The sequence below is a fragment of the Perognathus longimembris genome, chromosome 7 (genome assembly GCF_023159225.1).
Source record: "Perognathus longimembris pacificus isolate PPM17 chromosome 7, ASM2315922v1, whole genome shotgun sequence".
NCBI lineage: Eukaryota > Metazoa > Chordata > Mammalia > Rodentia > Heteromyidae > Perognathus > Perognathus longimembris.
Genome location: NC_063167.1, coordinates 21,340,184 through 21,367,981, shown reverse-complemented (window position 1 = coordinate 21,367,981; position 27,798 = coordinate 21,340,184). Strand labels below are relative to the sequence as shown.

At 49.6% G+C, this 27,798-nt stretch overlaps 1 protein-coding gene and 1 long non-coding RNA gene across 2 annotated transcripts in view; one reads left to right on the top strand and one right to left on the bottom strand.

The window, feature by feature from the left end:
- Positions 1 to 2,121: 2,121 nt before the first annotated feature.
- The window catches only part of Csmd2 (CUB and Sushi multiple domains 2), a 519,739-nt gene continuing 494,062 nt past the window's right edge, over positions 2,122 to 27,798 (top strand). Inside the window, exon 1 of the mRNA XM_048350831.1 lies at positions 2,122 to 2,440. Within this exon, the coding sequence (XP_048206788.1) occupies positions 2,251 to 2,440 (190 nt within the window). The 5' untranslated portion in view covers positions 2,122 to 2,250. The remainder of the gene's footprint in view (positions 2,441 to 27,798) is intronic.
- LOC125354886 overlaps positions 7,565 to 27,798 on the bottom strand; it is a 52,452-nt gene continuing 32,218 nt past the window's right edge. Inside the window, exons 2-3 of the long non-coding RNA XR_007211558.1 lie at positions 26,626 to 26,631; positions 7,565 to 8,105 (exon numbers count right to left, since the gene is read on the bottom strand). This is a non-coding gene — a long non-coding RNA (uncharacterized LOC125354886). The remainder of the gene's footprint in view (positions 8,106 to 26,625; positions 26,632 to 27,798) is intronic.

The following is a 27,798-nucleotide window of genomic DNA, read 5'->3' as shown; positions in this document are numbered from 1 at the left end:
GAGAACCCGACCCTCAAGAGAGGGGGGAGGTCCAAGGTTAGGAGCCTGGAGCCCACCCCCACCAAGCAGGCAGGCCCAAGCAACAGCCCCTTAGGCCAACACCCACTCTTGGCTGCACTCCCTCCCCTCCAGGGCTGGTGGGCAGGCCTGGCCGGTGGCAGGGGGCTGAGCTGTCTTTCAGGGCCTGGGGCTGGACAATGGGAAGAAAAAGCCCCCTCCCCACTGCCCCAGCAATATAAAGCGGGCCTTTCACCGAGGCTTTCTGGCTGCTTGGGTAGGTTCTTGGCACCCAGCTAGGCGGTGTTGGGAGGGGCGTGAAAGCAAATGTGTTGGGGGTGGGGATGGGGCCTGCATTTCTAAGGAGTCTCGCCTGCCCGGGGGCCACCGGGGCTAGCGGCCTCCCCCAGCTGTGAGATGAGCTCATGCTGGGAAACCGGAACATCTTGGGGTGGGGAGGAGGGAGCCAGACCCGCAGCGCAGCCTAGCACGCGGCCAAAGTGAGGGCCTGGAGAGCAAGTTTGGAGTAGAGGATGGAGACGGGGTCCACTCCTCTGGCCCTGCCCCCACCCCTCCAAGCTATGTCGCCACCCTTAAACCCCAGTGCCACCCTTGCCCCTCAGCGCGTCCCTCCGGATAAATTCCCAAGGACCTCCGGCCCACCTGGGTCTCCCTTCCCCCCACCAACCCAGGTTCGCCACCCCCAAAGTCTCTCTTCGCCCTTCCAATGGGGAAATATCCCGGTCCCGTCGCCCCGCTTCAGTCCGTGGAGCATTTTGAAGATGCCCGAGCTCGGATTCTGGCCAAGTCGCGAGGCGGCTCTCCGGGTCCCCAAAGCACCTTTTCTGGGTGCCCCTGGAGAAGGGGGTGCGAGCGCCCCTGCGCAGGTGCCGTTCCGCCGCGCGCTCCAGCCGGCAGCCGGGGCCTCCTCCGCGGGCCTGGCAGCTCGCAGTCCCTCCCGCGTCCCCCTCTTCCCCCAGCGTCTCTCCGCGCTGCCCGAGAGTTTGGCGTAGACAGCGCAGGAGCCATCGTGACTGGCGGAGGAGCCGAGCGAGGGAAGAGACCAGACAGAGACAGCAGTCGAGTCGGGGTGGGGGATGGGGTGGGGACCTGGGCCGAGCCCTTGGGGCCTGGAAGCAGTGGCTGCCAGGGAGGTGGGGGGGGGGGCGGGGGGAAAGGCTCAGATCTTCGGGGGAAACTCGCATGATTTTGGAGCCTAGGGTGGGAGAGGATGGAGGAGAGAGGATCAGAGGGTCTGGTTATTTAATTTGAGGATAAATTGTACAAGTAACTCACGCACAGCCCTCCCACCAACCTCATTCCTCACCCCCCAGCCCCGCGCACAGCGTCTCTTCTCCATCCAGTGAAATTTGTCTTAAGCTGGGTTAGGACCCCCAGGGTTCAAGGAACAGGTGCCCTCCCCTCCCCGCCCCCCCAGATTCTTGACCTCTCCAGGAATGAGGTAAGAGGGGCTATGATGTATGGGGGCTCTTAGGCGCCACCCCCAGCCCAAGGTTGCAAGTTCAAAGCCACCACTACCACCACACCACCACCACCACCTATAATCAGTTCCGAAAAGCCACGACTTGGAGAGGAAATCTCTCTCTCTCTCGTTCTCTCTCTCTCTCTCTCCAGTATTTCGTTTTCCAAACGTGGAAGAGGCATGTGTGTATGTGTGCGAGTGTATATGAGTGCGTGCGCATGTGTGTGTCAACTGTGCGTGTGTTTGTGTGTGCATGGGGTGGGGTGAGGGTTGTATTATTCATGGTGATCTTATAAGAAAACCCGAGGACTGAACTTAAGAGAAGAAACCGGTCAATTGTAAAACAAACAGGAATAAACAACCCTTTAGATGTAATTTGTGGTTTATCTGGAGGTGGAGGTGGCGCTGAAGAGGAGCCCCCCCTCACCCCAATATTTTTTCCCTTGGCTTACACCTCCACCCCCAGCATTTGGAGCGGCGGAGAAGCGGCTCCGGAGTGATTAATCCGGGGATAATTCACCCCCCCCCGCCCCCCGGCGCGAACCCCGCGAAGCGGGATTGGAGCGAGTCATTTCCGAGCGCGCAGCGCGCCTCTCCCCGGCCGGGCGGACACTTGGTTCATTCCAGCCGCAGAAGCTCAGGGCTCCCGCGTACCGGGATTTTTTTTCCGAGCAAGGAAAAAAAAAAAAAAAAAAAAGCACCAGAGCTCTCCTGACCTCCTTTCTCCTCGGCGGCGAGCGGAGCCTCTCCCTCGGGCTGCCGGCCGCGCCATGCCGCGCTCGCGGGGACGGGAGCTGGGGCGCTGCGGCTGCCCCGCGGGGAGGGCTCTCGGCGAAGCCGGGATTTCGGCACTCGTGCCGGGCGCGGGGACCCGCCGGGGCCGCCCTACACCGCCGCCGCCGCCGCCGCCGCTGCTGCTGCTACTGGGCTGGGGGCTGCTGAGCGCTTCGGTCGCCGCGGGTAAGTCCGGCCGTGCCGGGGAGCCGGGGAGCCGGCGGCCGCCGCGCGCCCCACCCGAGCCCCGAGCCCACCCAGCTCCGACGCGGTCCCAGTCCCTTCCCCCGCCCCCACCCCCTAGTTGCCAACCCTCCTCATCCTCGCTCGTGTCTGCCTGGATCTGCCACCCCAGCCCCCGCCTCCACCACGTCCTCGCCCCCCACCCTCCTGGCTCTCCCCAACCCCAGCCGCAACTTGGCCGGATCTGGCCGGTGTGAGGGGCCTGGGAGGCTGACATCCTCGCCCGGGGTTGCGGGGCGTCTGGACCCGGGCTTCAGTTCCTCCTGCCTCCGAGCCCCCAAGGTGCCCGGCTTTTTCCCCGATAAACTTTCCGGGAGCCCTACTCCCCCAGCTCCCCATTCTGGTTGGCATGCCCGTCCTGGGGGCTGGCGCGGAGCGGCGCGCCCCCTCGGCGTATCCGCGTCTGCGGGGGTCTGTCCTCCCCTGCCCCCGCCCATTTTCTCCCTCGGAAGCCCTGGCCCCCCTCCGGAGCTGCCGGGAGACTGCGGCCGTCACCCTCCTCCTCAAGTGTTCCCCCGCCCTCCGCGCTCCGAACTGGGGGCGGGAGGGGCGGGAGGAGGCGCAGGTGGGCGCGCGCGCCCAGGTCTGGGGTCCGGAGCAATCTTTGCAGGAGGGCACAGGTGGGGCTGGAGAGGGTGGGAGGACTGGGGGCCAGGGTTGTGCCCTGGGGCGGAGGAGGGAGTGTCGCCGCCAGGCTCTCAAGCCGCCACCTTCCTCTCGGTTCCCACTCCGCGCCAAAGTGCCCTTTCCCGCGCCCTGCTGCAGCCGAGCGCCCGGGCTGCGGCAGCGGTGGCGCGGGTGGCGGGACCCGCTCCGGGCAATCGAGGCCAGGAGGACGGCAGACATGGTGGGCTCGGAGAGTCCCGGAACTTCCCGTCGTGTGGCTGCAGAGTACAGATCGCGAGGAAGGCTACTGGCCTCAACTGGTTCCCTAACCAGTTTAATGACAGCACCCTTCGTGCCTTAGCTCTAGCCACAGCCTAGAAAGTTCCGTGTGCCCAGGTGCAGACGGATCCAAACCGGTGTCCAGAGCCGCATTTTCGTTTAGCCAAAGGCTGACACTCACTAGGGAAGAAAATTCCAAACTCCTGCTGCCCTAGCCTGGACCCGGCCTTAGCACAGTGCTGGCTGTGTTGTTGATTGATTCATTTTTTTAGAAGGCTTGGCCTCGGCCACCCCAAGAGCCCCAATGGCCCTTCTTGGAAAGTGTACCCCTTCTCTGGCTAGACAGTGAGTGGTGAGCTTTCGGGCCCACTGTGGGTTGTAGCATCTTGTGAGCTGGTCACCCCAGAGTGTGCAGCATCCTCGTTAGGCGCGGAATGTTGGGGTTCCAGATCAGGAAGGGCGCCCCACGCCAGCTCTTGTCTCTCTCATCCCTTACTTGACCGGACTTTCTCAGGTTCTCCTAGGAGTCATAGCCACTGACACCCAGAGAGGGGCGCCCTTGGAGCGCTCGCTCGCCAGGCAGCTCCAGCCTCCCGCACACCCACACCCACCCAGAGGCTGCCTGAGCCATGCTCAATGCTGCTGGGAACCCAGACTTGCCACATGGTGGGTGGGGAGCCCCTCCTCCCCCACTGTTCACTATAAAGTCAGGCCTTGTGGAGGGTTAACTAGGTGAGGGCCCTTTTTCCTGCCTTAGCTAGCTGAAGAACTGGTCTAGATGTAATTTTTTTTTTGGGGTGGTGGGGGGGCTAGGATTTGTCCCTGCTCCCTGAGTAGGTAGCATGTCCCTAGGGAGAGAAAAGGCCATCTCACTGCCTGCCTGCTCAATGGTGCCTGAATCCTGCCTTGTAGAGAGAGCCACAGGCCTATAGCTCTTCGGTGGGTAGTGTGTGTGTGTGTGTGTGTGTGAGAAAGAGAGAGAGAGAGAGAGAGCGAGAGAGAGAGAGAGAGAGAGCACTGAGAAGGGGTGGTGGCTCCCCAACAGGTCCTGCTCAACCTTCCAGTACCTTCATTTCTTTGAAAATCTTTACTGCATTTAGATTTGCTATCTGGCCTTACAGACAGAGGGATGTAGAAAGGTGACAAGAGATCCTCAGGACAGTACTTGAGGGTATATGTGCATGGGGGAAGGGAGCACATTTATTCTGTACTCGCTTCATGAGCTGTCTGGCTTCCTTGCTTAGGTGCCCACTGGCTAGGATGAATATGAGGATTTGGTAGGGGAACCTCCTCGCTCACCTTTGCCTGCTGTCTTCAACTCCTTCCTGCCATGCCTCACACATTTCCTTGTAACAGGTTTCTCCTTGGCCTGTAAGTAGGAACATCTTACTGTGAAAAGAGCCAAAGGAGACTTCTTGGCTTTCCTGACCTCTTGTGGCCACCAGCCCATCCCTGATAGTGTCAGCTCTCCTCAAAGGGGTCTTCTCCCACCTTTCTACTGCCAGTCACTCCTGCAGTCTGGCTTCTGTTCTCAGGACTGTGCTGAAACCTTCTAGAAGATATTACAAGTGACCATCTTCCTTGCTAAATCCATTGTGCTTTCCTTGTTCTTTTCTTCTTCTTCCTTTCTATAGCTTTGGACACTTTGGACCACTCCTTGTATGATTTCCCTTCCTTACTCTTTGGGGACACTCTATTTCACAGATGTCCCCTCATCTCTAGAGTGAGCTTCCTCAGCCTCTACATCCAGCACTTACTTGCTCTACTGAAGCAGGGTGTCTTCAGCATTCTTTTCCCTGCCCTTCTCTCTACTCTCTGGGTGAGCTCATCCCTGCCCATCCTTCGACTCTCTGAAGTTCCCTGAGAGATCTGTCCTGCCAAGATGTCACCTAATAAACGTCTCTTGGCTTCCTAGTCTATGGAAACTCTGGATCCAGACAGCGCATATATCTGGCTGGCTCTGGACATCTTACCTCCCTTTCAAAGCAAACGTATTGGCTTCTCCCCTCCAGGGTTCTCCAGTTCCCCAGCCCAGAACCTCAGGAGAAAACCTCAGGTCTTTCCTCATCAGGTAGCCACCAAGGTCTGAAGTTTTCTACCTTCAGTTATTCTCAAGCAGAGCTACTTTTGTTTGAATCAAGAGGCTCTGAGCATTGAACAACATCCCATTAATAAGTTATTTCAAATAGAAGCAATTAACCTGTGAGAATAAGGAATTCCAACGAAGTTCTGATTTTTTTTCTCCCCATGCAACCACCCACCTTCATGGCTTACAAAATAAAATCAAGCATCTCATTAATGCTTACAGAAATGTCTCTTGTCAGCTGAGGGCATGCTTGTAGACTGGCTCTTGGAGATGGAGAACCACCTGTGCCCATGATCTAGTATAGCACAAATGGAATGGCATGGGAGGTATTTTGTTCATCTACCTCATCTATTCAACATTTAGCTCCCTGAAGGCAGGGTCAAGGCTTGATTTCTCTTGTATCTCCTGAGGACCTCTCATGGAGTTGGTGTTTGATGAACAGCTATTAGTTTGTTCATGGATATTTGTCCAGGGACTAATAAAACTAAATCGCCAGCTGGTTTGCAGCGGTAACATGATAATAGGGATATCAGTGCCCAGTTAACCTCCTTCCCACCATGGAATGGCACAGATAGGTAAGACAGCTCTCTAGGTTCTAGAACCAATGCAACAGGTCCTTGGCACTTTTGCTTCTCAACACGGACATGCCAAGGAAAGGCATTTAATTGCTCTTATTGTCTTATTGAAGGGAGGCTGGACTTGGACTCCTGGGCAGAGGGACTGGGGTCTTAGACACTACCACGCTTATGTTTGTCCAGATGAGTCCAGCAAGTGGCTTCATCAGCACCACTGTGATTAGTGGTGTCTGTCCTGCTAACTCCATCCTCACTGCAACACCCACAGGGGCAGGCAATCTGTTCAGCAGAGTCCCAGGCTCCTTATTGGAGCCCTAGCTGACATAGTGACCTCTCTAAGTCACAGGCTCCCCATCTGCACAGGGACAGTAATCCCTGTCTTTGGGGAGGATTCTAAGTCCTAAGTACAGCAGCCCTGTGCCATTCCTGCCTTGTGGAATGTGTCCATTCAATAGAGGATGGGGGCTGAACCACATCCCTGGGGACAGAGGAGTCCACCCGTGCTCAGAAGGCTGTCTGAGCACCCAGGGGAGTGGCACTCATAGCTATAGCTCACTGAGAGCTCACTGGTGAGGTCTTCAGCTCTTGTATGGATTGTCCTGGTCCTCACTGCCACCCAAGGTGGCTGGTAGTGTTGTTCCCATGTGACAGACTAGGAAATAGGTCTGGAGGGGCATCTAGCTCTGGATCTAGATCTACTTGACTTCAGAGCCCTTCCTTGTGACCACCCTGCTATGGACTTCTCAGGGGACTCAGCATGTGTCACCTCCTTAGAATTCTGCCCTGTGCCCATTTGCTCTGTGAAGTCTGGAGTTTGAACTTCTAATCCTCAAGCAGCTATTGCCCATTTGCCTTTCCCTGTGGGATCTCTTGACTCACTGTGTTACATTATTGTAGCACTTTGCCTTCCTTCCCAGGACTCCTGAACTTTTGGATGGTTTTCTTCTCACCTGAGCTGTGAGATTTCCAGAAGATAGAAAGGCGTTGCCTGGTGCTGGTGGCTCACGCCTGTCATCTTACCTACTCAGGAGGCTGAGAGCTGAGGATATCAGGTCAAAGCCAGCTCAAGCAGGAAAGTCCTTGAGACTTCTTTTCAATTATCCAGGAAAAAAAAGCTGCAAGTAGAGCTGTGGTTGAAGTAGTAGAGCACCAGCCTTGAGCAGATAAAAGCTTAAGGATGGTGCCTAGGCCCTGATAAGTACTGGTGTATGTGTACACACACACACACACACACACACACACACACACACACACACACACACGTCCTCATCAGCCTTTCGTTACACATGGCATGGACCTTAACATGCTGAGCCTCCCCCCTTTAATAGCATTGGGTCATTTCCTCGTGGAGAGGCTGGCACAAGCCACCACTACCACAGTGGCTCCAGTTCATGTCCAAAGTTAGCACCAGGCACTGGTCCTACTGTAGAGCTAGTGCAGTGGCCACACCAATCAGAACCTAATAAATGGGAACTCCCCCTTTCAGAGAGCCTCCTCTGTTGGATTGCTGCCTTTTCCTGTTCTACCTGTTTGTTTTGGAATCGTTGGAAAATTTCAAACTGAATTGATCTTCAAGGGGATGGATAACTCTATCCTTGAAAAATATCAACCTGATAAGAAACTTTCATGATACTGAAAATAATGTATGGTGTAGTTAAATTACTGAGCACACCAAATAACTTGTAGAAATTTATCTGAGACTCTCCTGTGTGGTCTAGAGCAGCAAATAAGAGCTCAGATTGCTGCTCAAATAGCTTTTCCCCTCAGCTACTGTCTCGTTTATACTCAATTAAGTGCAATTATAATCTAGAAACTTCCCAAAAGAAATTGTGTCCGGCTTCTAGGTTTCCAAATAGAAAATAGAGTAAGCCCCATTATTAAGTAGCTACATCTATGTATTGATTGGAAAGTAAGCAAGTGTGACGGTTGTAACTTTAAAGGGAGAAAGCAGAGACTCTTAAATTTTGACCACTGGAAATACAAGTGTATCATCAGCACATGTGAAGGCATTTGATTGATGGCCCTTTCTGAGATGAGCCAGTGTGGTAGAGTTGACTCAGGTCTCGGGAGGTTTGTTCTTGGGTTGTTGCCTGCTTCCCACCCTCCCCCACCCACTTACTGCCTACTTATTGCTTCCTTCCTGCCACACTCTTTCAGGAGTGGGTGCAGGTTGGTGGCAATGTAGCGTCTGACACATTGCTTGACAATAAGGGAGTTCAGTGGTTTCTTCTTAACCCATATTAAATATTTCCTAGCATGAAAATAACTATTTCTATGGATAACACCTTCCCTCCCCTCTCAAGGATCTTGTTGTCTCATCTTCCTGGCGCTTGTTGTTTGCAATATAGGAAGACTAACCCCTGGAGTGGCCAGGATGAAGGCAAACTTCCATATGGCCCAAGAGTCAGGAAGTCAAGTCTTCCAGCCTTCATCTGACCTGTCACAACCTATGTGACCCCTAGTGAATCATCTCTTCTCTCTTCCTGGCTCTCCAGTTCCAAATATAAAATGGGAAAATAATACCTCTCTTGTCCATATCTCAAGGGACATGGAAACCCTTTCATCAATAAAACAGAAAAAAAAGCTAAGAGTTATTAGAATAGGGCCTCAAAGGTTACTAGTAGGAGATTCTGCCCTGTGGCCAGGCTGACATGGCTTTTCAAAGAACAGGGAGCCCACACCTCTGCCCACAACCTGCCTGCCCAGGGTTCAGGGCTCAGGGGAGCAGATGAGAGAGGGTGGACTTGTGGTCATCCACCCCTGATCCATCTTTAGCCACTAGTGGCCTGTGTGACAGATTATCAAAAGAGGAAAGAGAAGAGAAAGCAGTCTCCATCCACAGCTTATCAGAGATCTTGCTGTATCACAACACTACAAGTTCAGTCTGCGTAGGTCACTCTTTGAGCTTCTCTCTCTCTCTCTCTCTGTCTCTCTGTGTCGTACACACACACACACACACACACACACACACACACACACACACACACACACACACACCTGTCCTGGGGACAAGATCTAAACTGAGGGGTTTAACAGGATGAAATTCCCCTCACACTCCAAGACCACAGGGCTTTGCTCCAGAAACATGGTCAGAGGAAAACATTACATATATCATTTTCTCCAGTCATGTGGGATGCACAGTTAATATTTTGTGTTTTCTCTAACCTTCCCCCTTCCCTGTGCCCCACCCCCAATCTCAGTAGCATAACACTAAGTGACTCTTACTGTTACTATATCACCCTTTATGATTACCTATCTGTGAAAAATCTTTGTTGTTGTTGTTGGTTGTTTGTGAGGCTTGAAGTGAGGGCCTGAGTGCTGTCCCTGTGCTGTTTGGCTCAAGTCTAGTGCTCTACCACTTTGAGCCACAGCTCCACTTCCAGTTTTCTGGTAGTTCATTGGAGATAAGAGTCTCATGGGCTTTCTTGCCCAGGGTGGCTTCAAACCCTGATCTTCAGATCTCAGCTTCCAGAGTAGCTAGGATTACAGGCGTGAGTTACCAGCATCTGGCGAGGAGCCTGTCTTATTTCACACTTTTCCTCCTTCTATCCGTAGTCCAAAAGCTAGTGTCATCCTTCTCCACTCTGATATCTTTGATGGACGTCTTTTTTATTTTTTCTGTGCCAGGACTTGGGCTTGAACTTTAACCTCACACCCTTACTTGGCTTTTTCGACTCAAAGCTGGTGCTCTACACTTGAGTCACACTTCCACTCTGGCTTTTTTTTTTCTCACTAATTGTAGATCAGATCCTCTCAGATTTGTCTTCCCAGGCTGGCTTTGAACCTTGATTCTCAGATTTCAGCCTTTTGAGTAGATATTATTACATGTGTGAGCCACCAGCACCTGGCTGTGTCTTGATATATTTGTTGATTCTTATAAAGTATGATGGGTCTTTTTTATTGCGTGTGTCTTTTTAATAGCTGTCAATGACATTGTCATTAGTTTCCTACTTTATTTAGTCATCTCCATATTTTAAAGGTTCAGTTATGTTCCTTGAATTTATCCAGCCTGGGGTTTCTCATTACTGTTCTGCATTAAGAGTTAGACATCTGTCATCTTTTATGCATTGAAGTTCCCCTGGGAACAGACCCCTGACTTGTTGGCTCAGTCTTGTTACAAGTTCTGAAGTATATTCTGGCACCTTTTCCTAGGACCCTGTCTGGCCTATACAAAGGGAGAACTGGGATCCCTGAGTTAATCAGTTAGTTTTCTATATTTTGCCATGTAGCTTTCTAGAACACTAGACCCATTCTTAGTTCCACTTAGTACTCACACTGTCTTTCCATAGCCTCATACCTAATATTACCCGTCTTTCTAATTTGTCCATTCTTACCAGTTTAAAGTGATTTCTTATTGTTTAAATGCGCATTGCTCTGATGACTTATAAGATTATACACTCATTCATTGTGTTTCTCTTCATGTGAATTGCTTATCCCATGTTCTTTGCTCCTTTTTAGACTGGGTTCTTAATTTTAAAACCTTTGGCTTGGCCAGCCACCAAGGGCTCACACCTATAATCGTAGCTACTCATAAGCCCAGGCTTATTTTCCAGATATTGCCCTTTGCCTGTTTGAGAGGATACAAATAACATCTCTTCGTCTTTCATGTGTCTGTTTTGATTATAGTGTCTTTCTCTGGGTAGTTTTGATGTAGTCAGACAGAACCATCAGTACTTTACAGAAGGCAGAAGCTGAGAACTATGAGGGTGCTGATAAGTCAGTTGGCAGGCGAGTTTCCTGGCCCATCGGAGACCACTCTGTTGCAGGGCTACTGTCCATATGTAAGCCTTGGAAGAGTCTATTGCCTTCCTGCCCACCCCAGGAAAAATCCTAATTCCTATAGAAGGTCTCTCTTCTGCCTCAAGCTCTTAAGTTTGACTGAAGGCCCCAGTTAAAGCACAAAAAAGTGAACCAATGGATCTTACCCTTAGAGAATGTGAGGGACTTCTCAACCTTCAGTGGATATTTATTGAGGACCTGTGTTGTACCTGAGCTCTCAGAGGCATTGGGAACAGAGATGAGTTTCAGTGATGCATGGACAGCAGAGTGCCAACCTACACACGTTCTTAGCATTGTTAATCACAGGTCCAACAGGTAAAGTCAGGCAGCAGGAAATATCCCCACACTGGGAGCTCAAGTTCGAGTGCTGCCACATGGAATGTGGAAACATTTGAGCAGTGGGGTGGTAGGTAGGTTGGCTTGGTGGCGACTTCTGTCTGAGAAGGAACAGGAACGAGGAGGGAAGGTGAGCCTTGGTGTGAGAACTTGGAGCTTCATGGGGAGAGGTAAGCTAGGAGGTGTTCAGGGGGTCTTATTCCTTTCATATTTTTCTGGCTCATCCTCCAGCTTTGTGGACTGGATGGAACTATCCGTACAACTCGTGGATCTGAGATCACAGAGCAGCGCAGCCTTGGTTTGAGCATGACAAGGCTTTCATCGTGAGAGAGAATGGAAGTTGAGAGCCTCCTCTGTGGAGCTTGGTGGCATGCATGGGTGGTTCCAGCATATTCAGGAGGCCAGGGAAGAGGCACCCTGAGTTTGAAGGCAGTTTGGGTGACATAGCATGCCCCTGTGTCAACAACAACAAACAATTAGAGAAGCAATCTGCTAGGTTGACTCAATAGGTCATTTCATCATCCATCTGTGGCGAGACCTGTGGTAGTCTACCTTGTCTCAGGCAGGGGCGCCTACCTACAGTTTGGCCTTTTAGCCTGTCTCCTTTCTCCTTCCTTCTCTGCAAGCTCTTCTTATTCCTTTCTGGTCTTTCCTCTTCCCTTAGACACCAAGATTCCTCACTGCCCATTCCTCATTCCTCTTCCCCACTCTGCCTCTTCCCTTACAGCCTCTTCCCAAATTTGACATTGCTGCCTCCATCCCACCTTACCCATGACCCTCTCTTCCATTGGGCTTTCCTTTAACCCAGTCGCTCTGCCACCTAGAAGCGTTTTAAGGCCTTTGCCTGTTTGCATCTATGTAGGATCAGAGGGCTGGTTCACCAGGACCTGAACTGACAACTTAGGACAGCAGCCCTGAACAAATACCATTTAAATACCATTTAAAGTCGTCTTCCCTCTGCCCAAGGTGGTTGTCAGCAACCAAAGGCCTGGGAACTCTAAGCAAAGATGGTGGTGGGGCTTCATTCAGCAGGTTCACAACCTGGGTAGGAAGACTTAGAGGGAACACGGCAGCAAGCGTGTGTGTGTGTGTGTGTGTGTGTGTGTGTGTGTGTGTGTGTGTTTTGTGTTTTCTTCCCCCTGGCATTGTTACCTTCACTTTGGACACTGCCATTTATGGAACACCCCTGTCTATGCTAAGAGCTTCCCATCCTTCTACACCTTACAATCCTCCAATGAATTCTTCATTTGTGGTTCATGTTGCCCTTAGGGAAACAAGGGCTTAAGTCACACGGCTTGGGAGGGGAAGGTCTGGACTCAAACCTCCTCTGATTCCAAAGCTCACAGGTGTAGTCATCCAGGCTTTTAGTTAAAGTAACCATGTCTGGGCCCTCCACTAACCTTCTGAGCTGGAGGGTCCAGGAGCAGGGGCGGGACCTGTGTCTTCTAAGTCCTCCCTGCTCTTGCCCACCTCCCATCAGTGTAGGAACCTCTCAGGCACATAATTTCCCAGCACCAAAGGTGAAGCTCACTGGAAATGATTCCCCCCTCCATCCACTGTTTACTTTCTGATGACCCTATCCCGGGTGCATAGAGGAAGGAAGTGAGTCCTGAGTGGCTTTGGGGCTAAGGTTGTTCCTCTACCTGTCAGCTCACATCTGGCTGCTATTTGGAGCACCCTTCCTCACTTCCCCTTTCCATTATTATCAGCCTTCAGGACCTGTCCTGCCTCCCCCTTCCCCCCCAGGCTGTGCCTCAGAAGTGGCTACTAGGGTGACAATTTGTGTTGTGACAATAGACAGACCTCCCCAGAGAAGACTGGGCAAGCAGGATCATTCCTAAACTGCTTCACACACTTCACAAAAGGCCTGGGAATGAGGGTCTTCCCACAGAGACATCTTGGAGCTACTGAAGTACCAAGTCTCTCTTCCAGTCTGGATTTGTTATGTGATAACTCAGGACACTTCTGTATACCGATTCCCATGATTTGAGATTTAATACTCACTGAAGAGCAGACACAAAGCACCAACATGCCATTTTGCCATTTTCCTTTGGCCTGCTGGTGGTTAAGAATGCAAGAGGCAAACAGGCAGAGGCATGTCAGCCAGCCTGGGGGCCACAGGCCTCCAAGAGGAAGCTGGGGGTGGGGGGTGGGGAGTAGCTAAATACCCAGGCTCTAGCTTTTCTCTTGTTCTTGGCTAGGACAGGACCCAGACCCAGAAAAGGGAGCCACCAGGGTAGCAGGGCCCCGGCCCAGTGACAGTCATTTAGAATCTATAGTCCTAGTGAGGAGCCAGGGACTCAGCAGGGAAACTGAGGCAAATGGCCAGTTATGCAAATAGGGATACTAAAGCAGGAAGCACAGAGACAGTAGGAGGTCCAGGGTGGCATCTATTCATCCATTCATCCATCTATCCATCCATCCATTGGCTTAATTCTTCAGAAAGTGAAGTAAGGAGGACTAATAAATAGTACTTGGGGACAAGGGTTTCATGGACAGATGAGTTTTGGAAATACTGGCTGGACCCTGGTTTTCAGTCTGGCCCAGGGTGTCTCCAAAAAGCTTCTTAGAAATGCAGCTTCCCAAGCCTTGGCCCTCTCTGTATGGAATTAGATCTGTATTTTAACAAGGCCTGCCTACCATGATTTAGATGGCTGAGAGAGTAGGTGAGCATGAGCCTGCATGCTCTTTGAGCACAAATGTGGAGAAAAGGCCAGGTGGGGGCAAATCTTGGCTCTAGCTTATTCCCAGCCTCGGTTGCTATGTCCATGAAATAGAGCCATGCCCTATCCTTGCAGCCAGGCCCAGACATGCAAAGCTGCCAGGGCTCACCAGCCCCTTTGTCCCCATGAAGTGTTTGTGCCTCAGTGAAGGAGGCAGTGTGGCCTTGGTGTCTAAGAGCCGTCCCTGGAACCTACAACAGGCAATCCTTTAGCCATCTCTTTTAGCCCATGAACAGGTTTACTTGATCTTAAAAATAGACCACCAACACCCCTTCCCTAACTCTGCACCCTGTTCTGGCTCTCACCCTGTCTCTCTCCTTCCTATCCCAGCCCTGCTTCCTGTGAGGGTGTCTGCCAAGTCATTTCTCAGTGCCTGTCATCTGCCTTCCACCCTCCCCACCCCAGGGGAAGTGCTGTAGCCTAGGGCACCACATGACTTCCTATTTACCAACTCCCAGCGGCTCTCTTGGCTTCTGGACCTTCTCAGGTCTGGCCACAGCCTGCCTCTTGACCTTCTGCCTGTCCTTCCTCTTGCCTGCCCCAAGAGGCCTCTGAAGCAGCTTACGGCTCCTTCCCACTTAAACTTTCCTCGCATAATGGTTCTGCTTCATCTCTTGCTGCAGCCACCCCCTTCTCATTTTTTATTTATTTATTTTTAGCCCTCTCCTTTTATTCTCCACTCATTCCTGTGACTTTCATACCACTGTCCAAGTGCTGATAGTGTCTATATTAGGTGTCCAAGGAAAATGAGGACCCTTGAGCCCCAAGACCTAAGTACCCCACAGATGGTTCACATTCTAGCATGCCCCGCAGCTTCCCAAGCAGGACTTGAGACTCATCCTTGACTTCCTCCCTCCTCGTTCCCCTTCCATCCACCGCACCTGTGGATGTGACCTCCCCAGTAGCCCCCCAGGTTTTGCTGCTTTGCTGGTGCAACCAGGGGGTGGAATTCCTCCTCCACCCTCTCTCCTAGAAAGCCATAGCACTGTGAGATCCCATGTCTGTCGTCTTCTAGTTGCTCTCTGTGACATCAGGAAGGTATAGGGGAGGCACTTTGGGTTGGAAAACTTGGGGGCACCACAAGAGCAATGAGAAGCTGGTGCCTCTTGAAGAAATGGCAAAGAAACAGAAGGTCTTAGGTTAAGAGTAGCCTTGGAAGACAGGCTACGAACACTCCCTGTTGTAGAAGGCTCTGAGTGGCTGGGGGGGGGGGGTAAGTATGAAGAGTGATATAGCCAGATGGATTTATTTAATAATAGCTGGTCACATGCTCCATGCCCCCCCCCAAAAGGTCTGTTGGTGCATTGTGTTGGAGAACAGGGTTCCCTAAGAAATGGATGCTGCTGCTGCCTCTTCCTCCTCCTCCTCCTCCTCCTCCCTCCATCCCATTCCATCTCCTAAATCTTAGGAACTGTGCACTTGGAACTTCTGCAGACTTGGGATAGGATTGGTCTCCAGTGTATTCCCAGTATGTGCTTTTCCAGGCAGCCCTCAGCATGAGAAGGACAGACTTCTCCCTCCCTCCCCTAGCAGGTACAGGTAGAATGGAACTGAGGGAATCTACCCTCCTGAGCATGTGCAGAAGGAAAGGCGGCCCCTGTCTGTGAGCTGAGGTTGACATGAGCTTGAGGGCCCCTCCTGCTCCTGACACGACCAAGTTGTTCATGGCTATGGTTCTCCTGTGTCCACATACTACACCCCCCCCCCACAAGAGTACTCTGCTTCAAGCACTCTTTCCTGCAGACTGCATTTATTATGGTTTACATGGATGAATCAAGATTCTTATGAATCTCTCCCCTCCATTCTTGTCCCTGTGTTTTCATACCCATCAGCACAGAGCAGCTTTCTTCCCCAATCCCACCTACCTTGCAACATTACAGGGGGAGTCTCTGCCGAAGGGTGGGCATGAGGTTCATCAGAACTCCCAGAGGGTCACCAGGTTTGTTAGAGGCAGCTGGCGGGCCAAGGTAGGTCCAGGCAAGGAAGAGCTGCATAGACAGTCAGTCAGGAGGCTGTCCTTTCATTCTTTCCACATCCCTGCTGTCCCCATACTGAGTCCAGCACCCTCCCACTGCCTCTGTGGTCTCTGCCTCTATCCCTTGTACATCTTCTGACTTGAGGCAGTGAATCTCTCCCTTCCCTCCCATGGATGGTTCTGTTCTTTGGCCCTGGAAAAGGTACCTTCTTGGCAGAGGTGAGGTGAGGGGCTGTGGAGAAGTGCTATCCCCTTTATCTAAGATGAGGCTACCCCATTCATCCTGCCCAATGGACTTCAATTCCTCTTTTAAGCAGCAAGCATTCTTGCCAAGGGGCTAAAGTTTCTCATGCAGTCAAGCAGAGGGGTGGGGGAAACCAACATCCCGTAATTGTCTTCCTCCTGGGGTCCCCAGAGGGACATGGCTCAGTCCCACCAATCAGAATGGACAGAGGGCAGTGTGACCTCACTGCTTGGGATTTGTTCCAGCCCAAAGCAGACACTTGGCATTTATTTGTCCTGTGCATTTTGATCGTGGGTAAATGCAGGTTCTGTGAGGCTCTTTGCAACATTGAAAATAGTTCCCAAACTCTCATTACTGCCTTAGAAGACCCACAGGGGTCTGGGAACACCAATCTTGTTTAATTTCTCTTCACCTTCCTCTCAACCAGGCCTTTCTTCCCCCTCTTAAGTTTGGGACTGAGTGAGTAAAAACACAAGAAGAGTCAAATGAAAAGATGGAAACATCAGCTTTCTCACTGATAAAGTTGATTAGACATGTGGTTACCTTATCTTCTTAATGCGTTATTCTTGCCCAGTGCTTGTTGCTCACACTTGTAAGAGGCTGAGAAGGAAGGATTGTGATTCAAAGCCAGCATGGACAGAAAAGTCCTTGAGATTCTTATCTCAAATTTAACCAGCAAAAAAGCTGGAAGTAGAGGTGTATGTAGTTCAAGTGGTAGAACATCATTCTTCAGTGAAAAAGCCAGTCGAGGTCCTGAGTTCAAGCCCTAGTATCAGTGGGCAGACACAAACACACACACAAGCACAGACACAGACACAGACACACACACAGACACACACACACACACAAGCACAGACACAGACAGACACACAGACAGACACACACACAGACACACACACAGACACATGCAAGCTCGCACCTCTTGTTCCCCAGTGAAGATGATCTCCTCAGGCTTTGCTTCTGGGACAAGGGCTGCTAGGTGAGTCCCAGGAAGGGAGAAGCAGACTGGGCCTGAGTTTCACCCAGATTTCTGGCTCCCAAACTCTGTTAGGGCAAGTCAGTCTTCCTCCAGGCTGGGGAGAAAGTAGAGGATGTGTGTGCAACTAGGACTCTGTCCTCTGGGACTGCAGTGGAAATCTCTGATATTACAGATGGGTATGAATCCAAGCACACAAGTAGCCACAGGGTATCTGGGGAGGGAGGAGAGGGAGAGGGCCCCCATTCACCTCCCAGTCTGGAGGGTCCTCACAGCCCGTATCTAGACTAAGAGGCGATGTTGACTAAGACGTTGATCATCTGGCTCACTTATCTCTGTGACATGTTGAAATAAGAAAATAAATTGATCATTTTTCTTCTTCCCTTCATTGTCCCCGGAAGAGTAGCTGGAGTGGGTGCTTCATCCAGGTGAATTGTGAGAGAACAGGACCACTGTTTCACAGGCGCTAGTGTTGGAGTCAGACCTGATTCGCCTTGGTTAGCTCCTTGATAGAAACTGATGTTGGATTCGAGCCAGGCACCATACATTTGCTTTGCAGATGAAGGGCCGAAATTGAGTGGAGTCACAGGTCCAATGCAAAAAGAGCCAGCAGGGGGAGGACAGGGAAAGTGACTAGCATAAGACAGAGCCATGCCAAGGCTTTTCCTTCCTTCCTGGCCTCCCTCCCTCCCTTCTTTCCCTTTTTCTCCTTTCTGTGCATTCAGCCGTCCATGCCCCCACTTAGCCAGGTTTTATGGAGCTCATACTTTGTGCCAGGGACTGTGCTGAGTTCTGGGCTCTATAGACAGTGGATGGTTTATGGTTATCTGTTCTCCACCCCTAAGTTTTTGTTCATTTCAGTATATCACCTCTGGGTGGACAGACAATAAAACAGGTAATTAAATTCAGTGCAATGAGCATTGCAATGCAGCCTAATACGAGACTAGGAGGGGGGTTGTGGGAGCAGAGAGAAAAAGCAAGAAGCTGGACTGGGATCAGGAATGACTTCCTGAGGGTGGCTGCGTTCCTGAGACCTGGAATCCTGGCAGAGAAGTTAGTTGGGCCAAGAAGAGCATGACCAAGGCTTCTTTCTCTGGCAGCTGTTGTTGCTCATGACTCTGAAAGCTGCTGCTTTGGGATGAGCATGTGCTGGGACCTGTGGGGTGCCTATTCCATTTTAACTGCTGCCATGCCAAATGTCTACTCTCCAGTATCCCGTGAAAGGATCTCCAGACCTTGCTGGGGGAGGAGGCTGTGGAGTCACTCCCACATTATAGACATAGGGAAGAGAGATAGCACTGGGATGGTTGCTACTACCCATGCAGAGCCTCTGAATGGTGTCTCTACAGTTTTTTCCACCACAGCACACAGCTGGGGCACCCAGCTTTGGGGCGGGTCACACACTGTTTCTGTAAGAATGCCACCGTGTGTCGTTTTCTTCATGGACAGAGTTCCTTCTGTACATGCTCTGTTCAGCATTTTGTATACACCACTGAATGTGAGGGTTACAGCAGGACTTCAGGATAGGTTTCATGATCATCCCCACTTGGCAGATAGGTGAGTTGAGGCTCAGTGATGCTCAATAATGGCTGAAAGTCCCACTGGCTAGATGGGTGTTGTAATAACACCCACAGCAGCCTGCTTCTGGGCAGAGACCCATTCTCTTCTTCCTAATGAAGTGTTACCCAAGGCAAATGGAGAGATATGGTCATACTACCCTATGAATGTTCCTGTCATTTCTCAGGCTTACTTTCTTCACCTGTTATTGCTGGGTTCATTCATATTCTGGTGCTGAGCCCTGTGTACACTAGGCATTAAGTGCTCTAGGCAATAAGCCCTCAGTCTCCCTCATCGTAGGGAAGGGAGAGACATTCTTGCCTGCCTTGAGCAGAGATGGTGGTAGGTTCACAGGACCTCGCAAAGACCAATTCTACTGGACTTGTGTTGTGCTGGCAGCTCAACACTTGAGGGCTGCCATCTCCCAAAGGGCCGGAAGCTGTCTTGAAGGAGACTGAGGGGGACCCCAAGAACAATCACTTCTGGGCCTCAGCTTCAAGGACAAGCTGACTAAGCCACTTGTGCAAATCCTTGGTCTATCGGATGTGTCATGACATCGGCTCACAGCCCCCAGATGGGGAAAGACAAGTCTGAGGGACTGTGAGAACAGGATGACCCCTTGTCTCTTCCCTGAAGGCCACAGCAGCAAAGGGAAGGCTCAGAGACACTGCTCATGGGCTTCATGACTCAGGCACTTAGCAAACATCACCGGCATGGCTCTGTGCAAGTGACTGAGGTGAACAGAATGGTTTGTGCCTGGAGGAACTCATCTCCTGAGGTGGGGTGGTGGTGGTGGTGGTGGTGGTGGTGGTGGTGGTGGTGGTGTGTGTGTGATGCACATGGAGGTGGTCATTGTATAGTGCAGGGCCCAGAACCCAGGCACTGCCCTACCCCCACCTCTTTCTCTCTGTCCTCTCTTCACATGAGCAAATCCCCCTAGCTCTGCTGCTTTCAGAATAAATCTGGATTCCCCCAACCCCTGACTCTCCCTGTACCATGTGCCATATCTCTGGAGTCTTTGGCACCATTGCTTACCTAAATCCCCACAGGAGTCCTCCCCCATGGTCCTCTTTTGCCTCTTGCCATTTTTGTTCCATCCTTGGGGCTGGAGAGCTTCCAACACCTTCAGGCAGATACCCTTCCTCGGCTCCAAAGTGGCTCCTGTCACCTTTGAGTAAGCCAGAGTCCCCCCTTGTTCTCAACCCTGGCTTTCTTCCTGACCTCACCCCCTATGACTTGTCCCAGCTCCCTTGGCATTCTCCAAGTGATTCCCTGCCATTGCTGTCTCATAGAATTAGGGTTCGTTGTCCCCAAGTAACCACAGGACTCAGCCATTGCTCTCCTCTCCTCTGTTTCTCTGCGGAAGTTACCTCCTCTGGCAGGCTTGCCACGTGCCTTATCAGCAGTAACTCCCTCCTTCACTATTTCTCGGTGGAGTCAGGGTCTAGTTATATAGCCCAGGCCAGCCTTGAACTCACCATCCTCTTGCCTCTATCTTCAGAGTACTGAGATTACAGGGGTGAGTCACCACCTTTGCTTCTCCTTTTAACTTTTAGAAAATCATATATACATTTCTTTCTCATTTACCGTCTTTCCCTTCAAGTCAGTCCCACAAGATCAATGGAACTTGTCTGTGTTATTCTCTGGTGGGCCCAACTTCTCTCATAGTGTCTTTCACATAGTAGTAGAATATTTATGGGATGTTGAATGAAGGAAGAAAGAGAACCAAGATTCCTGGAAGTACTGATGATAGAACAGCAAGCCCGTGTGTGTGTGTGTGTGTGTGTGTGTGTGTGTGTGTGTGTGTGTGTGTGTGACAAAGAGAGACAGAGACAGAGAGAGACAGAGAGTCATTGTTGAAGGCAGAACTTTAGAAATGGAACTTCAGAGTGTAGGGGGTTAAAGGAGTGGAAGGTTCCCCAAGAGCCTGCTGTTTACAAGAATAGATAAAGAGTCTCATTGGCTCAAACTGTACCTGTGTGTGTTGTGCTGGAGCCCAGGATATGAGGGGGACAGTGAGGAGAAGGAAGAGGAAGAGGAAAAGAAGGAGGACGAGGAGGAGGAGGAGGAAGAGGAGGAGGAGGAGGGGAAGAATATGGGCACTTATTGGGAAGTGATATTCAGGACCCAGCCGCAACAAAACCTTGTGAGTCACCACTGGAGGTGGCTGATACATCCTCACCAAGGGCTTCAGGAATCATGTGGGGTGTCCTCAGAAGCTGGGGTAACAGACTAGGCTCGCATCCCAGCCCTGCCCAGTACTAGCCTGTGTGAGAGACCTCATGTCTCTTTAGGCCTCCATTCCTTGACTCTAATCCCTAATTCACGAAGTCTTTGTACTGATGCAGCTAGATGATGTGCACAAAGCACTTACCTAGCTCTGGCCTGGTCCTTGCTGACGGTTGCCAAGGTGACGGGGCCTGCTGAATTCAGTGGGATCAGTGACATTGGGAGGAAACTTGTTTCCTGAGCTCTTGGTGCAGCAGCAGTTGGTCTCCACCCTCGCCTTCAGAGGGCCCTGGCACTGCTCAGGGACATGCACTCAGCCTCCTGCCTTCCTCCAGGCTCTCCAGCAGCCACACTTCTTCCTGCTTGCTTCTGGGCTTTTGCATGTACTGATTCTTCTGTCTGGAGGATTCTTGTCCCTTTTTACTTCATTCACCATGGCTCATCCTCTCCTTAGACAAGCCCTGTAGGACCACCCTGGCCCCCCTCCACAAGTCTAGATCATCCTTGTTGGCTTGAGACCCTTGCCATATGTCAGTTGATGATTACACTTGGATCAAGGTCCTCAGTCTACTATTGTAGATGTCCCTCCCTAGACTATAAGCTTCAGGAGGGCATGGGCCATGTCTGGCTTTGCTCAATCATCCTATCTCTGGGCAACAGACAGTCCTTGCCAAATAATAGGTGCTTAGTCAATATGAAGAGTGACTCAGGGCTGCGTGACCTTGCCACTTCCTGTCCCTTCCAGACAAGACTGGCAGGACAAGAGGGGCCACCTTGGCCATGAACCTTGCAGCAGTGGGAGCGATGCCAACTCACTCGTGCTTTAGAACAACAACAGTGATAAATAACAGGTACTTAGAGCTCCAGTCACTATGCTAAGTACTCCGTAGACATGACTTCATTTAGCTGAACTGTCATTATTATTGAGTGGGGAAAAGCAAGATGCTGAGAGGTGTATGTAATATGATCTAATTTTAAAAAGATAAACAACACAGAAGGCCCTACTAGATATGTAAATGTGGAGTATGGAAATTTATGTTTGCATACGGTTTTATGAGCGAGAATAAAAATACGGAAAACTGCAAAGTAGACTTTAATTTGGGCACCTAGGAGTGTGTGTATTGGTTAGTGGGAAGTGTGGGTGAAGGAGGTAGGAGAGATAGAAAGCCAAATGTAAAGAGGAAAAATCAACAGCAAAATTGCATGGAAGTCCTCATTTGCATGAGGTCATGCTTAGGCTTTCATATAAGAGTATATATATATGAGTGTGCATGTAGAGAGACATATAGAAATTGTTCCAGAATAAATAGACTCCTGCTGAGATGAGCACTCTCATACATTGCCTGTAGGAGTCTAAATTGTTACAAACTTTCCAGAAAGTAACTTGGCAATGTGTTATCAACAGCCCTTGAAATCATCTCTTTGGATCCAATATTTCATTTCAAAGAATTTACCCTAAAGAAATAAACCAGAGGTACAGTTAACCATTTATATATAAGTCACAGAGCATCTTTTATGTAGAGGGAAAAATAAAAAAAATTAAATAGCCACCTGTGAGAAGAAGACCAATTAAACAAACTGTGACATCAAAAAATAAGGTCCAGGTATGGCGACTCACATCTGTAATCCCAACAGTTTGGGAGGTAGAGATAGGAGGATTGTGGTTTGAGACCAGAATGGACAAAAGATTAGACAGGTAGAGATTGAAAGGTTGCTGTCTAAGGCTGGCCCCAGGAAAAGCATCAGACCCTATCGGATAAACTAAAAGCAAAGGGCTAGAGATGTGGCTCAAATGGTAGAGCACTGGCCTAGCAAGCATGAAGTCCTGAGTTCAAACCCCAGGTACTTCTAATGAATGAATCAATGAATGAAGGAATGAAGTCTGTGACTGTCCTGTTGCTGGAGGTGTTCTTACTGGGCAGGAAAGGTAAGTTGGCCACAAACACCAGCAAATAAGGGAAGCAGGAATTTACCCTCTTTATTGTTCGCCAAGACTTAAGGATCCTGTCTCACCACTAAGCTTGTGGTCAAGGTACATCTGTGGTCCAGTTCCATCTTAGAGGAAAACTTATCAGTCCAGAGCACAAGGACCAAGAGGCCCCAAACTCCTGAATTCTTGAGTGGGGATCTGCTCCCTCTGCTGTATAGAAGGACAACCTGAGGCTGGAGTCCCCTCTTTTTAATAAAATAACATGTAGAGAACCTTCAACCAGCACCTCACACCCAAATAGCACTTAGTAAATAATTTATAATCCACATGATCTCTTTTTTTCTTGGTCAGCAAATTAGGAAAATGGAGTGCTTCCTTGCTTCCATTTTTATTTTCATCTCCCTGGAAGTTATCTTCCTTATAACAGTTTGTTGGAGTCAGATCTGGGTTTAGAGTCTGGAACTTTCTCAGTTGCTATGTGATGACAGATCAATTACTTAACCTCTCTGTTTTCCCCTCTGTGCTTTCCCTCTGAGCCTTTTGTTTTGCCTAAGGGAAAGAATTAAGAGTGAAGATGGAATTGGATGTCTGGTGGAAACGACTCACTATGGCCCCTCCCTAGTTGCATGTGTGACACGTTAGGTCTCATGTTAGTCTTCCCAATTGGAAGGAGCATTCTTTGGTTGACGTTGTGCTGAGTGGTATTGATTGTGAGTGGTTACAGGACTGGTGGTGCCAACATAGACTAGGGAGACAACTGTGCCAGAGGCGTAGGCATCGGGGACAGGACTTCACTCTAAGCTCGGAAGAAGAGACTGTCTACCTCAGTTGAGGATGGACACTGGAGGTTACAGACTGCTTTTGAGTCTGATGCCTCCCCCCACCCCACTCCCAAGCCTTATTGGTACCTAGAGGTCTCCGCTGCTCAGGTGAGAGTCTGTGTGCAAAGAAGAGGAATGTGGAGTTATAAAAATTATTTTAAGTAGTTGTACATAGGAGTTGCTACTCAACAATGCAGTTTATGGATACAATGCATCTTGATCAATGTCACGCCTTTGATTATTCTCCTCCATCCCTTCCAACCCCACCCCTTCCCATATTTTTATTGTTACAGGATATGCATTGAATCTTATGACCGCATTCTCCCCACTCCACCCCTTTCTTTGCTCTTCATTTGATAGAGTGCTCAGATAGGTTTTATGTGAAAAGAGCCCAGTGGGCCTTGAAGAACTGACAGTATTTCAACCACTTTCCTTTGTTTTTGTTTTGGTACTGGTACTGGGGCTTGAACGCAGGGTCTAAGCATTGTGCCTTTTGCTTATGGATGGCACTCTACCACTTGAGCTCCATTGCTAACTTTTTGGTGGTTGGAGAGAAGAGTTCCATGGACTTCTCTGCCATGGGCTGGCTTTGAACTATGATTCTCAGATCTTAGCCTTCTGAGTAGCTAGGATTATAGGATGAGCCACTGGCACCCAGAGTATTTTTATATAGTCATTAGACCTTGGTGTTTCTGGTCTGACCACCCTCAGTGGCATAATCAAGTTTGAGTTATAAAGTAGGATGAAGAGATGTGATTGCTGAATGGATGGCTGGGCAGGTTGGTGGGTAGATGGATGGTAGGGAGGGTGGTGGATAAGCAGACAACCAGATGGGATCGATAGAGTTGGGGCAGATGAGTACTGTAGATGGATGGCTGTGATATAGGGGATAGTTTAATGCCTGGACAACTGGAATGAGAGGATGTGGCTGGCTGAGGGGTTAGGAAAATGGAAGGTTAGATGGGATAGGCTGGGGGTGGGGGGGTGCATGGAATCGATTTATAAATGGAAACACAAGTGAAGGGTGAATGGACAGATGGCAGAGAAGCTTGAGGAGATGAAATGTGATGGTCATTAATGGAGAGATGAATGCAGTGGACAATGAATAGATTCATGGGGAAGACACACAGGTGTTGGAACAAATAGGATAGGACCCATGAATAGGAGGATGAAAGGATGATTGGATAATAGATGGGTCAGGCTTTTTTTTTTTTTAATACATTGCTCAAGCAAACCTATTCGAAGACTGGCTAGTCTAAAGTGGTAAGGCTGAAGTAGAGGGAAATCATTACCTCTTTAAAGGGACTTCCTAGGGCTAGGAGCCCGGATTCATGTGTATCATTCTCTTAGCAATTCCCATGATAGTAGTGGAAATTTGGTACACCAGTTGGAGAACAGCAACCCAGCCCATGTGCACATCTGCACATCGCTCAGTGAAAACAGACTTGTTTATTCCAATGCACAAGCTCAGTCTGCTGGCCCTGAGAGGTAAGTACAGGATGTGACCACACTGGGCGCATGCATGAGGTATGTTGTAATTCATGGAGACCACCTCTGGAACCAAGTGAGACACCACAGTGGCCAAGTCCTGTACCACTTACTTTCTATTGTAGTAACAGAACATTACTTTGGCCCAGGATTACAGAGATTTCATTCCATGCTCCCATTGCTGTGGCCCTCTATGTGGCAGAGCAGCATGCTGGGGAGGATTTGTGGAGCAGAGCTGCACACTTCCTAGCGGCCAGGAAATGGGAGAGAAGAGAGAGAGAGAGAGAGAGAGAGAGAGAGAGAGAGAGAGAGAGAGAGAGAGAGAGAGAGAGCACATTCAGTTATGAATCCATCAATATATCTCATGCATGGTCCAGTCACCTCTCAAGACTTCACATCTGAACACCGATGTGATGGGAACAAAGACCTCAACACATGGCTTTTGGGGGTACATTTCAGATCCAAACCATATCAGGTCCACAGCACACTCGACGGGGTGGGCTAAGTGAACACTGAATTAAACTGGGGGACTCGGGGGCTCTGGCCTTGTTAGATGAGTTTTGTGTATGTGAGGAAGATTTTCCTCTGTGAAATGATGAACTTCTTTTGGAAGCCACCAATTTGGTGGGATGGCATTTTGTTTTCCTTCACCAAAGTCACATGGGTGTCTGGAGATGGCACATGAAGGTCTCCAAGGAACCCCTTGGGCTGAACAGCTTCCAGGTTGAGTTGCCCAAATGGCCTGAATTTCCTCCCCTCCCAGCCATGTGTCAATCTCTTACTTGCTCTTTCTCTTTCCTGTAAGTTTAATTAGTTATAACTACTTTTTAATTACTATAAAAGTGATACATGCTCAGGGCAAAAATTCAGATAGCAAAGAAGAGCAGATGGTGAAAAAAGAAATCCTGTCTTTCCCCCACCCCCGCTGATCCCCAGTCCTACTTATTAATAGCTCCTTCTGGATTACTCCAGAAGATTTCAGAATGTGCATGAAAGTAGAATTATAACAGTCTTCCCATGTCACCAAATAGGATCATTTTAGATATGTCATGCATACTGTTCTGTAACATGATTTTTGTCTCAGTACAGTGTCTCATATATCTGGATTATATATATACACACACATATACATATATATATAGATACATATATGTTTTCTCTGCTGTCCCCCTCCTCCTGCTCTCCTCCCTCTTTGCATCTTCTTTTATTTCTTCCTTTCTTTCTCTCTTTTTCTTTGTTTTCTTCTCCTCCCTTCCCTTCCTGCTTTTTGTTCATTCATTCATTCGTTTGTTCATTCCTCCCTCCCTCTCTGTCTCTCCCTGCTTTTTTCCTTCCTTCCTTCCTTCCTTCCTTCCTTCCTTCCTTCCTTCCTTCCTTCCTCCCTCCCTCCCTCCCTCCCTCCCTCCCTCCCTTCCTCTCTCCCTCCCTCCCTCCCTCCCTCCCTCCCTCCCTCTCTGTCTCTGTCTCTGTCTCTCTCTTCTTTCTTTTTCTGCTTATTTCTTTCAGGGCTAGCATTCTGGGCACTTCCAGCTTTTGGTAGCTAATTGGACATAAGAGTCTCACAGACCTTCCTGCCTGGGCTGGTTTTGAACTGCAATCCTCTGATCTTAACCTCCCAAGTAGCTAGGATTACAGGCATGAGCCATCCGCATCTGGCTTACTTTTCTTTTTTAAGAAGGGTTTTGTTGTATAACCAGATTTGTCTCTTGTCTCAAACTTATGGTTCTCCTTCCTCAGCTTCCCAAGTGCTGGGATTACAGACATGTACAACTATACCCAGCTTCAATTCATCTCATTCTTTCTAATGGCTACACAGTATTCATAAACTACCATAAACTAGGCAATCTGTTCTTTATTATTTATTTTCTAGTTTCTGGCTACCCCCAAACAAATAATCGTGTATGTACCCATGCAGTTGCAAGATAGGGAACATGGCTATACAATGGATTTGTTGCCTCAGAGGTGTGTGCATTTATGCTGATGAGCAGGCCACAGTGCATTAATTTGTACACTGACTGTTGTAATTGAGAGTGTACAGCAGAGCCTCCACCAAGAGCTTCAGGTTCAGTAGATCTGGGATTGGGTAGATCTTCAGTGGACTAGGGGTTGGATCTGAAAATCTCTCTTCTCTCTTTCCCTCCCCTTCTCTTCCTTCCCTTTGAATTTGCATTTCTAACCCCTTCTAAGGGGATCTGACTTGTGAGCTTAAGAAGCAGTGTTTTAGATTTTTTAAGCAATGTTTTAGAAGCTTGCCAATCAGATAAGCATCAGAAAGGCGATTGCATTGTTGTGTTTCTTTAATTATAATGGATTCTGAGCATCTACTTGCCATGAAGTAGCTCTACAGCTTGAGCCATTTTGCTCGCATTATCTTTTCAACTGGGTCTGGAATTTATGCCAAGGCCAGGTTGGACTGTAATTCTCCTACTTGTGCTTCCTGTATAGCTGGGATGACAGGCACAAACCACCACATCCACCTTTTTTATTGGTTGAAATGAGGGCTTGGGAACTTTTGCCTGGGCTGGCTTTGAACTAGAATCTTCTCAGTCTTCTGCATAGCCAGGACTATAGGCATGAGCTACTGTATCTAACGTGTGTGTGTGTGTGTGTGTGTGTGTGTGTGTGTGTGTGTGTTTTAATTGGTGTCCCTTTTCCTGAAAAATTGCTCGAGTATCTTGATTTTTTCATGTTTATTTA